At 36.0% G+C, this 12,395-nt stretch overlaps 1 protein-coding gene across 4 annotated transcripts in view; it reads right to left on the bottom strand.

Moving 5' to 3' along the window:
• Nucleotides 1–12,395, bottom strand: part of LOC131683179 (uncharacterized) — a 933,050-nt gene that overhangs the window by 209,734 nt on the left and 710,921 nt on the right. The window contains exon 9 of one of the 4 annotated variants that reach the window (XM_058965021.1): nucleotides 1,339–1,651. The exons of the other annotated variants lie outside the window; for them this stretch is intronic. Coding sequence (XP_058821004.1) covers nucleotides 1,602–1,651 — 50 coding nt within the window. The 3' untranslated portion in view covers nucleotides 1,339–1,601. Of the gene's footprint in view, nucleotides 1–1,338; nucleotides 1,652–12,395 lie in introns of those variants that run through there. 4 annotated transcript variants of the gene reach the window in all.

Below are 12,395 nucleotides of genomic sequence, written 5' to 3'. Positions count from 1 at the left end.
TAATGGAAATTAGGCATAAAGACGTTAGGAAGTCATTTTAGCGTTGACGGCCTTAGGTGGTAAGAGCACAAATGTTAGACGTTGTTTGATGTTGTAGAATTACTTTGGAGGCTGATCAAATTCAATCAGCATTTTATTCTTTTGTATATACTTGAAGAAATCTTCACTCATATAAAAGATGGAGAGCGATTGCTTGGCATGCGGAAACTCAGCTTGCGCTATCTTCTCGTCGAACAACCGACAAATTGCATCAGTCTAAAATAGGCTAAACACTTTTGTTTAAAATCAGTCTCATTCGTATTAGGGTATTAATAACGCACAATAACCCTTTCATGCGCATGCTGTTTATAAACATAACGTTGTTAAAAAGCTATAATTTTTGATTTAGGCAGAATTTACTTACAAAAATAAGTAAGACTAGTAACTGGGACTATTTCTTTTCATTTAAGCGCTAAAAGTTATAATAATTGTTACTAGAACTGAAGTTGTCGTTATTATCCTGATAGAAATCCGCTGGAGCAGTGTTACCAGAGATATTTTCAGTTAGCGTTGATAAATGTAATTTTGATATATCTTCATTATTTCTCATTATTATTGAAATCTGCTAAAACGTATCAATTTCGTTCGTCTTCGACAATCTTTTCCTTGCATACATAATATTATTGGCGCATTTTTCATAATTTAAATCGACCGTTTTTTCTGTTAGCATTAAAATTCTACGTCGTGTTACGTCTGTTTGTCTGTTGTTTAATTTGAGACTAAGTTAGAACTGTGCAAATCGGGGGGTGGGTTTGACACTCACTTACATACAAACATACACACATAGACACACACAAACAGACATTTTTCGATCTCGACGAACTGAGTCGAATGGTACAAGAAACACAGCCCTGCGGACCTCGGTTAAGAAGTCGAAATTCCAACCGATTGCATAACCTTTCTATGTGAGAGAGGCAAAAATGTATTAAATGCTATAACTTTTGAAGTAGCACTCGAAACATTACAATTTAAACCTTTTTTTAAAGAGATAAAAATCATAGCGTATCACTGAATGTATCTTCGTTTCCAAATAATAAGGAAAACTGGAGTTTGGATTTTGTCCCAAAAATTCCCTAATCTTAATAATCATTCTGCTCTATGCTGCAAAACATATATTTTTTAACTTTTTAAGAAAATCTTAGAAATCGAACGGTACTTTTGCGATATTTGTCAGTTGGGGTTTTAGGGCGTTTTGTCATTCATATTAAATTTAATCATTTTCTCTATTATTCTTTAATCAATTTTTATTGAAAAATATTTGTTGAACATTCTCAGGAACAAAATAGAAATAGATTTGTTGCTAGAAATTCAGGAACATCAGACTTATTGACTTTTAGTATAGAAACTTATTATTTTTCCATCAAATAGACGTGCAGGTGATCAATCGTTGATCGTTCAGGCAAGAATGCTGCCTGATGATATCCTAAAGGAGGAATCGTACTCTGCAACCTGCTTAAGATCCAAGCCGCATAAACTTTATATCCAGTGCAACTTAAGCATATACGGCGATAATCGTCCATCTTTTTTGGAGACTTCACCTTCGGTATTGGTATTATAATTTTCTAGGATAATTGTATTGTACATCGGAAGGTAAATATTGCAGCTTCCAGCACTGCAAAAGAAGCACCTATTAAAACGGGTTTTTCGTGTTTCTTAAACTCTATCTGTTACTATGTTTTAATTGCCGCAAAGTTCTACTATATCGATTTTGTTGACTATTTTCGGCAAATTTGAGACCAGGTTTACCAATATGACTGCCTTTTTACTACTGTCGCTGTGCTACAGAATCGGATGTCTCTATGTGTGCTCGACGCTCTCTTGCTACAGCACGTTCGCTCGTCAAGCCGAACTGTAATGGCAACAGTGCAATCTTGTGAGGAAAAGTGCTGTTTGGGGACAGTCTGTACCGCGCTCGTTTTGTTGACAATATTCTACGCTAAACGTAGCGAGCCGAATGGGCTGTCGGTTTACCATTTTTTGTGTCTGCTGTTTCGCATAAACTGTCGCGGTGACAACCTTCTGAGAGGGATAACATTCTTCGTCCAAACTAGTGAAACTGTCGTCTAGGGCTGTCATATGATTGAATCGACGCAGCGGCAACAATTTGCGCTAAAGCGGACCCTGCACGAGTAGAAATATTGACAGTAAATCATAGATTGATTCTGTAGAATTTAAATGAGATTGATGGATTGAAGCAGTCTTATCAATATATTTATTGACAATATTTCTGTCTCGTGTAAGGTCCGCTTAAGGATCAACGCATGTTTAAGCGAACGAACGTGTAAAGTGTACTTTTCAGCATAACTGTTATACTGTTATGCTAATCATGCGCATTAATTTGGACGTGCTTTAGGCATAATAAAACGCAGTTTTCAAACGTAGATAATTTTGCCCAGGAGAGAATTCTGGCACGATTTTCATTGGATGTCATTTAACATCAGTCGTCAGTTTTCATTACGCTGTCTTGGGAAATTGATTTATAGCATGATGGATTGATTGATTAAATAAATAGTTTTCTAATGCCGTTTTTTAATGAACAACCCCGGAGCAGTAAATTGCATTTTCTAGCGAAAGAGCCGGCCACTAGACGTGTTCATTCCCACTTCTGCCAGAAAGTGCAACACTAGTGCAATTCGCTGCCCGGATCAACTTAATTTAAGTATTTTTAGCATTTCACTTGTTTAGTTCTCACCGATTACTGTGACGTATGCAATCTGTATATTGTAAAAAAAACTGAACCATTAAAAAATATTAATCAAAGTTTTCAAAAATCTTGATCAAAATTAAAAAATTCGGAATTAAAAATCGAAATATTTGAAAATTGCAAAATTGAAGACTTCAAAGTTGCAAAATCATCATATTAAAATGTTGCCAATTTTAAAAATCAAGAAATCGATTTTTTTTAATCAGAGGGGAGTGGGCCAATTCGGATCCCAGGTATTTTTCAGCTATGGTAATACTGTGAAAAGCGTATGTATATAATTTTCATGATTCGGATCCCAGGTATTTTTCAGCTATGGTAATACTGTGAAAAGCGTATGTATATAATTTTCATACAGTAATTTTCTCACAAAATTTTGCGGTTCTCAGTTTTCGTGAGCGTGCGCTTTTTTGATAAATGTGTCAACCAGAAAACAAGATTATTGTTGGCAACAACAATTAATTAAATTAAGTGCATTATCGTGATTTTGGACCTGCCGTCAAATATCTTTTATTTAATATCTTATTTGAGGCGAGACTATCAACTGTTTTCGTTTAATCTGTGTGTGAATATGGGTTGATTCAATTCGGGCCCTTTACCATATATACGATATGATACGCGATCGCGAAAAACCGTTTGAGAGGTCGAGCTTTCAGGAAAAGATAAGTTTTCGCAAATCGATTCACAGATTTCTACGTTTATAGCTCATAATCTATTGTTAGGTAATTTGGCCCAACTCTTACTTTTTATGGAATATTTGCCACAAAATTTTTTATATCAAAGAGAACTTGTCAATTCACCATTTGAAACTTAATGAAAATTAAATAGGAACTTAGGTCAACATAGGCATTTATTTCCATTGCAAAAATCGATAAGACATGGGTGGTCATAATTGGAACAGAGTTGGGGTAATTCGGACTTTTCATGTACTTTTGCGTAGAACCCTTAATACAGAATACGGTACGATATCGGAAAAAGTTACCTTAGAAAAAATGTGAGCAATTGATCAGGCTTTCGGGAAAAAATATTTATTTGTGAATCGGTTGTAGTTCTATAGCTCATAAACCCTTACTAGGTCTGAATTGGCCGACCCCTAATAGTTACTGTACGTTAAATATGACATAAAAAATTTACTGAACATTAAATATGACATAAAAAATTTACTGAACATTAAATATGACATACAAAATTGAAAATTAAAAAATTTAAGCTGACATTTCAAAAAATAGGATTTCGGAATTAAAAAATCATATGATTAATGTATGAGAAAATGAAAAATTGATAAATCTAAGAATTTAAAAATTAAAGAATTCAAAAATTTAGAAATTTAAAGATTCAAAAATTTAAAAATTCAAAGATTTAAAAATTTAAAGAATTAAAGATTTGAAATTTTTAATATTTTGTAAATGTAAAAGGAAAAAAATTAAAATATTGAAGATTAAGAAACTTTGGAAGTCAAGGATTTAATAATTTTGGAACTTTAAAATTTAAAGATATAAAAATTTAAAACATGAAAATATATTTTTATTTAAATGTTTATAAATACGGGACCGAAGAAATATTTTTACAAACCATTTTCAACTATTCTTGATGATGAAAGCCATCATTTTTTAAAAACAAGTGCTGTATTAGAGCATTTTACCACTAACAATAATAATACATTCCATATTAAACATAAAAAGTGATTGAAATTTATTTTTATTATTCTGTAGTACGTACGCCAAACAAAACAATGTTAAAGGCATTTTTTCTTATTTTTAAAGGGCCTTTAGAAGTTAAATTTTAAGATAATTCTAAACTAATTATTAGTTAGAAATGTGATCTGATTCGCAATGGATAGGTGACTATTGTATCACGCTAAACCTCCTGAATTCGCGGTTGCGGCACGGGACGATTAAAATTGTGGTATAATCCTGTTTTTCGGATAAAATTGCTAATAAGAAAATGAGGTCATGACAGTAGAAATATTTAGTAGTTACCCCATTTTAATTATTTATGGCTTAGCGCTGCTCACAACTCCCAATGGTTCACAACTCCCCAACGTCTCCTATTTCGAGGTGTGCCTGTACCTTGAAAAGTACAAAATGTTAGGACAATCTCGACAAACACGTTTGCTATTGAGTGGCATAATAAAACAAATAAAATCATCAGCTTGTTGATCACCTCAAACAAATTAGCATAACCAACAAATCACGAAAATATTTCAGGAGCCTGAAATCGGCGGCGCGCCCCTCTTAAAATTAAATTTAACTATATTATGTATTTCTCTATTGTAGCAACGCAATTTTTTAGCTTTCCGATGAAATAAAAAAACCTCATAACTCATGACCTATGTTCATGCTGTGATTCGTGATTAGGTGGAATCTGCATTTTCATCAACACGGCATATCAAAAATCCGTTTTCTGAAACCGTCTAACTTTCCGCAATACGTACTTCTAAACGATTGCTTTCTGCCCCGATATGCCAATTCGACCCACATCACCATTACTGAATAATTACTATCCAGCTTCACTCAAATGATTCTCCCCGCAACATAACAGTCTACCACAACGACTAAAAATATTTGCTCAGGTTTTTAATTTCGAACGACGTTTAAAATTCGCTAACTGTTTGAAATCAAATCAAATAAAGCCGCTGGTTGTGATCCCGTCTGGGAAATGAATGAAAAAACACGAAAACCTTGCATGCAGCATTCATTCTAAATCGTTCTATATTCCGCACCGTACTGGGCTAAACTAATGTACAGAGCACGACTTTCACAGAAAAAAACGTTCTTTGATTGCATCGACGTGTCGGTTCTACCACCAAGAACGATAGAAATGTTACGCAAAACCAACTGAGGCTGTCATCGCACATTAACTATAATTGTAGACGTATGCGCAAACTGTCGTGTGCGGTACAAGACGGCAACGTTGCAAGTCGCATAACAGTTTTACTGAGAGCTGTCGTGCTTGGTTCGGTCATCAAACTGTCGAAGCGAAAAGAAGACGACAGCCTCTGAAATACTGTCGTAAGGCTGTACTGTTGGAACCCCTGTTTGAGACTAAGAGAAACAAAATCAATGAAATTGAAAGACGGAAAACTAGGACTAGGCAGGCTCATATGGACATGATCGAAAGGAAATGTGAAGAATTCTTTGCCTTCTGCTAAGTAGTAGTTGGACGTTGCACCCAAGTCTACCGCATGGTCTATGGTAGAACATAACTCATCATCATGATGATGAGTTATGTTCTATGTATCATCATGATGATGAGTTATGTTCTACCATAGACCATGCGGTAGACTTGTGTGCAACGCCCAACTCCTACCTAGCAGAAGGCAAAGAATTCTTCAGATTTCCTTTCGATCATGTCCATATGAGCCTGCCTAGTCCTAGTTCTCCGTTCTAAGTTTATAACTGATTCGCTCTAGAATGTCTATCCCTCTTTCAATTGCATTACTTTCGTTTCTCTTAGTCTCAAATTTGCCGAAAATAGCCAGCAAAATCGATACAGTTAAACTCTACACTAGAAACAAGTTGGGAATGAATTGTTTAACTTAGATTAGATCCTACATGCATTCATGGTGTAATTCTCCAAGAAGAAAATATACAACTTTGAAGAACAACTCATGAATGAAAGAATGATGCACTTTATTATTGCTACTGCTTGATTATCTCTCGTATTATTAAGTTTAATGATTATATTCTCGAGGCCATCAAGAAGAGAACTAAGGAAACTGTCTAGTATGACAGAGGGTTTTTTCGTGTACTGTGACGAGTTACTGAAACGAAAAAGGTAGGGGAGAGTGGGTACGCTTGATCCCACTTTTGTTTTTTTCTCATAACTTTTTAATGAAATAAAAATTTCAATTACAAAATTTGCCATCTTGTAGTGTAGTTGTAAGAGCTATGAATAATGTGTAAATCCGAATACTATGTCCTGTCAGTAATAGGAATAGTTTTAAAAATCATGTCAAAATGAGGTTTATGTGAAATCGTGTGGTAACTTGATACCCCGCCTACTAGGGCTAAAGAAACAAAGCACGCTATGGCCTATAGATACGAAAGTTCAGCTAAACACTTATCCTGACAAATTAATTATTAAGACTACCTCTTTAGATGCACGACAAACTTTAACAACAGCAGAAAGTCGAGACAAATATTGCGTTAAATCAATGCTGTTTAACTGGCTTTTTCAACCTTCAATAACGTATACCATCATTTGTTCATGTAAAAACATTTTATATCAATTAATAGTGCCAGGTATGTTATAAAAGTTTGAGAGTTTGAGTTTGCGAGAAATAATGATAGGGATCAAGAATACCCAATGTTACGGGGATCAAAGATACCTGTTGTATGAGGTGAAAAAAAATAATGTTTTTGTGTGGGTAGTGAAACTTTTTATTCGAAAAACGTGTTTTTCTAGTCAAAAGCCCTTAGAAAGTAATCGTACTTGAAAATATTCATAAAATAGATCATGCGACCGTTCAAAAAAATTGTGAAAAGATCTTCGAGATGGATTTAAACACATATTTTCTAACATATTATGCAATTTTGCCAAACCAAATGTAATACATCAGATTTGTTTTATAAACATCATAAACGACCAAATACTTCATTTTCTTTTTATATTGTGATAACTTTATGCGTATAGATTAGGAGATATGACCAGGGAATCAAATATCCTCAAGGATCAAGTGTCCTCACTCTCCCCTATCGTCACAAGCATAAAATCCGTATTCAAATGCTGATGTTGTACATAACACTGCAAGTTTCCATTGGTTCCAAAACTTAATGTTTGTTTATCATTTTGCTTTTTTTAAATATTTGGATTCAATTGCATCTAAAAGGCTTGCTTGTACCAAAACTGTTCACATAAATGAAGAGATACTATCTTCATTTCGTCCACGGCAAAAATAGAAAAAAACTCGCATGTTATTTTTCATTTTTAGACTCTCTTTTTTCTAACCCAAAAAAAAACAAGCGTAAGGTTGAAATCTCAATAATAACGAAAGCCTTGCGATTATTTTTATACTTTTGTGAATTATGCCTATCGTCCATTATGCCCAACGTATATTATGCCAATCGTCCATTATGCCTAACGTATATTATGCCAATCGTCCATTATGCCTAACGTCCATTATGCCTAACATATGTATGCCTAACGTATTTATGCCTAACGTATTTATGCCAAACGTCGCGCACCCCAACAACAGCAACATCAGCAGTCACAACAGCAGCGACATCAGAAACAACAGCAGTATTTTCAGTAACGACAGTTTTCAACTTTCAGGAGTGGTATCAAGGATGTAGAAGGATGGCTTTTTATGCTTAACTAGCTAATACCCATCGCGACCCGTTGCTGCGACTAAATAGGAAGGAAAAAACAACGAAATAGGAGGAAAAAACAATTTGTTCCGAAGCGCCAACTGGCGGACAAATAGTCTTCAACCAATAGTACATAAACACGCTCCAGAACAAATGCCTACTACAGACACTTTATACACAGACTAGCGAAGTGTCAAAAATTGCAGCCAAATGGATTGTCAAACAGTGCAGCCAAACGAGCATGAGTGTTTTGAGAGGGGAAGTGCAAGAGGAAGCCGATGCAAAGCTTATGGGAGCTTCCGTGATGCTAGTTTACATTCATGGTTGCTATTTTTACTGTTTTTCTCTCCGCAAGTTTGTTATATAAAGTGTCTGTAATGCCTACTATGTATAAATTATAACGGCAATCGATTAAGTCGTTTGGGAGTCCATAAATCATATACATACAAACATTGACTTTTATATACATAGATTGGAAGATTTTCTCATTAGACAACACTAAGATGACACAAAGCGCATCAAGCGGGATAAATGACAACACTTTCAGGAATGTAACGCGGGGCTCGTCACAATCCATTACCACAGATTTGTATTAGATCAGTGCACACTGTGCACTCTGCACTCTTAGTATAAACACCAGGCACAACATTCAAGCGTGCTACTCAAACAAATATTTCAATTTGTCTGAGAACGATACAGGCGAGAAGACAGTTTTTGTTGCATATCATTTTAATGTAATATCATTTTTATTGACACATCATTTCATTTTTACGAGCAATTTGCTCCATACTAATACACTGTTTATCGGCGGTTTCTTTAACACGTTTGTTAAAGATATCACATCTTTAACAAACGTGTAAAAGAAAAATTCGTTTGACAATGGATAGGTCAAAAAGTGGTAAAAGGTAAAACATAATAGATGTATTATTAACTTTGCTAATATGAAGAAACCTACACAGTGGCAATAGAACTAAAAAAAGTCATTGGTACGTTTCGACTTCGTCTCATCAGAAACAGACACTAACCTTTTGTCTAAATAGTTTAGCGCCGGCTTGACGCTAAATTCCTAAAACGGAAACACACTTTGTGTTAGAATCGAACGACTGGTTAAACGTGACATCCCGTCCGAGCAGAAGTTCTGTTTAAGCCGATGAGACTCAGCGAAGCCGAAACTTGTCTTGGCCTAGAAAACCAAGACGAAAACACTATGCAATATTCCTCCCTAAGGGTGAAACCACTCTTTGTATGTAAAGGGCACAAATCCTAACAAGAGGTGTCCGCCGATGAAAAATATCGCTATCGGCGGCGTTGGTGCGATTTTGATCGGCGGCAGCAGCGTATCGGCGGTGGCGGCGGTGCAATGAGACGTGGGATATTTTGACATTGAAAATGTCTTACTGCACTATCTGGGGCAGGATATCATTCGAAAATCTAAAATCAAACGATGTCACGTTTTTGCGTCACTATTTTGAACGCTAATAGCTTTGTTGTTTATGAACGGATTTCCGTCTGGTTATCACCAAACAATTCGGAATTAACTGAAATTAAGTTTTATTGCTTTAGTGTTTTTGTATTTCAATAGCACACTATTGAAAAACAAGCAAAAATTACAAGATCTCGAAAACGTGAAAACTCCCATACTTCAGTCAATCTATCCCCTTCAGAGCCGTCAATAGGGAGCAGGTTAGTGATTCAAACGAATACGAAAAGTTATAAATAAATGTGCCGCGTGCATGTTTGAATCAGTTGTTGCTCTTTTGCCAGACAAGTAACATCGTCCCTATAGTGTCTCGTACGACAGATTTGAACACCCAGCACACTACGCTTCTATGAATGACGTCATCATCGACTATAAGACTTTATTCATACACGCGAATGAGGGCTTTGAAACGCAACAAATTAACCCAAAAATTTGGATTTTACGATATTGCTTTCTTAAACTACAGCAAAAAATACAACGGGCGAAACTGTATTTTTGTTTGTTTATTTAAAGTTTCACCCTCCACGCTCCATGCAAACAAACAGGGCGATACTTTTTTTGCTAGCAGGTTAGAGGCGAAACTGTTTTTTTCGTATTTTTTTAGGATTATCAAGCTGATACCAGCTGTAAATAGTAACAATGGTAGTTATTGTAAAAAACCTGTTTTAATCCACCTAGCGGTGCAATTGTGCCTTTCTCATTTCTCTAAACTATGGCACGGAGGCTTTTTATGTTCAACATAATTGTGGATATGTCCATTACTTGAAACAAAAAAATATCATACTCAATTAGCCCAATCAGCATTAGATCAATGTTATCTGCTTGCTAACTCATTTTGTCATGCGGGGGTGGGTGTGTAAGGAGGGCGAAAGTCCCATGAACGAACGACTCCCCAGCTTAAATTGGTATGCTTTGTGATATAGTGGTGGTTTAAAAATGATGGGGTTGAAAGGGAGAGGTATGAGGGCTGGATGGGCTGGTGGCCTGAGGGGTGATTTAAGGAGATTTTTAAAGGAGGGGAGTGAACAGTAGAGGGGGGGAGGGTGTAACCCCTCTCCGTAAACCATCAACTATGCCCCTGTTAAAATCCAAAAACCTTATGCGAGTCGAAAATTAGGTTTAGGCCGGGATTAGGTTGACGTTTTTCAGAGTGATTGCATAACCTTTCTATATGAGAAAGGCAAAAATGTGCCAAAATCCAAAAAAGTGAATCGTCGTCAAATTTTTTTTTCGAGTTTGCATCAAATCTCGACGTTTCATGCACCTTGAACACATTTTGCATCAAAAATAAAAATTCTATTTTTAATTTTTCCTATAGTTTATATGAGAAATTTCTGCGTGGCCGCACTCTGAAACCCGTAATTCCGGAACCAGAATTCCGATCGATCCAAAATTCAATAGCAGCCGATAGGAAGGTTGCACCTTTCATTTGAGACTATGTTTGGGCAAATCGGTCCAGCCATCTCTGAGAAAAATGAGTGACATTATTTGAGACATACGCACATACATACGCACACATACACACACATACACACATACATACACACATACAGACTTTTTCCGATCTCGACGAACTGAGTCGAATGGGATATGACACTCGGCCCTCCGGGCCGGGATTAGGTTGACGTTTTTCAGAGTGATTGCATAACCCTTCTATATGAGAAAGGCAAAAATGTGCCAAAATCCAAAAAAGTGAATCGTCGTCAAATTTTTTTTCGAGTTTGCATCAAATCTCGACGTTTCATGCACCTTGAACACATTTAGCATCACGAATATTAATTCTATTTTTAATTTTCCCTATAGTTTATATGAGAAATTTCAGTGTGGCCGCACTCTGAAACCCGTAATTCCGGAACCAGAATTCCGATCGATCCAAAATTCAATAGCAGCCGATGGGAAGGTTGCACCTTTCATTTGAGACTAAGTTTGGGCAAATCGGTCCAGCCATCTCTGAGAAAAATGAGTGACATTATTTGACACATACGCACATACATACACACACATACACACACATACACTCACATACATACACACATATACACACACATACAGACTCTTTCCGATCTCGACGAACTGAGTCGAATGGGATATGACACTCGGCCCTCCGGGCCGGGATTAGGTTGACGTTTTTCAGAGTGATTGCATAACCTTTCTATATGAGAAAGGCAAAAACGTAAGGGCGATACTTCAATGCTGATAGGTGGGAAAAGTAAACAATCGCCAAAAGGCCGATACTGTCATTTTGTCAATTTCAATAGCAAAAATAAATTTTAATTTAATAATTTCAAATACTTTATGAAGTTTTGGGTTTCGAGCTCTGAATCATGCAATCTAGGATGTAAAAACACAATAGTTCTTAAATAGGAAATAAAACCAAGTCTGGAAATATTCAATATTGATTTTCTTTGAATGGTATCACTGCTAGTACCGCCCTTTTCAAGAAAAAGCGTTGATATCATTCCTAGAGCGACTTCATTCTCCCGTCGAACGTCGGGCCGTAAAGAACAGCAGTAGCGATCATGTATGTTGACAATGCGCTGTGATGAGTGCTGCATTTGATCACTGCTACCGCTGGGGGTGATCCGATGTAAATAGCGCGAGGCTGGAAGTGTTGGCAAACCTCAGTTGAAGCTGACTAATTGTTCTATTCTGCATGTTATTATTGTTAAATTAAAAACCCTTTTAAGGGCTATAACAATAACAAACAATAAAGAACAAATTGGAATATTTCCAATCATTGACAGCATTAATCCAATTGCGCATTTTATATTCGTTATTTGTTGCTTGAGCGTATATTGACAATCTGAAATTTGCATCAATCTGTTATTTGTTTAAATTTATCCTTCCGAAACCACACAAAAATGTG

Source organism: Topomyia yanbarensis, chromosome 2 (genome assembly GCF_030247195.1).
Source record: "Topomyia yanbarensis strain Yona2022 chromosome 2, ASM3024719v1, whole genome shotgun sequence".
NCBI classification, from domain to species: Eukaryota; Metazoa; Arthropoda; class Insecta; order Diptera; family Culicidae; genus Topomyia; species Topomyia yanbarensis.
Note: the sequence above shows the minus strand (reverse complement) of the source record. Positions and strands in the feature narration are given on the sequence as shown.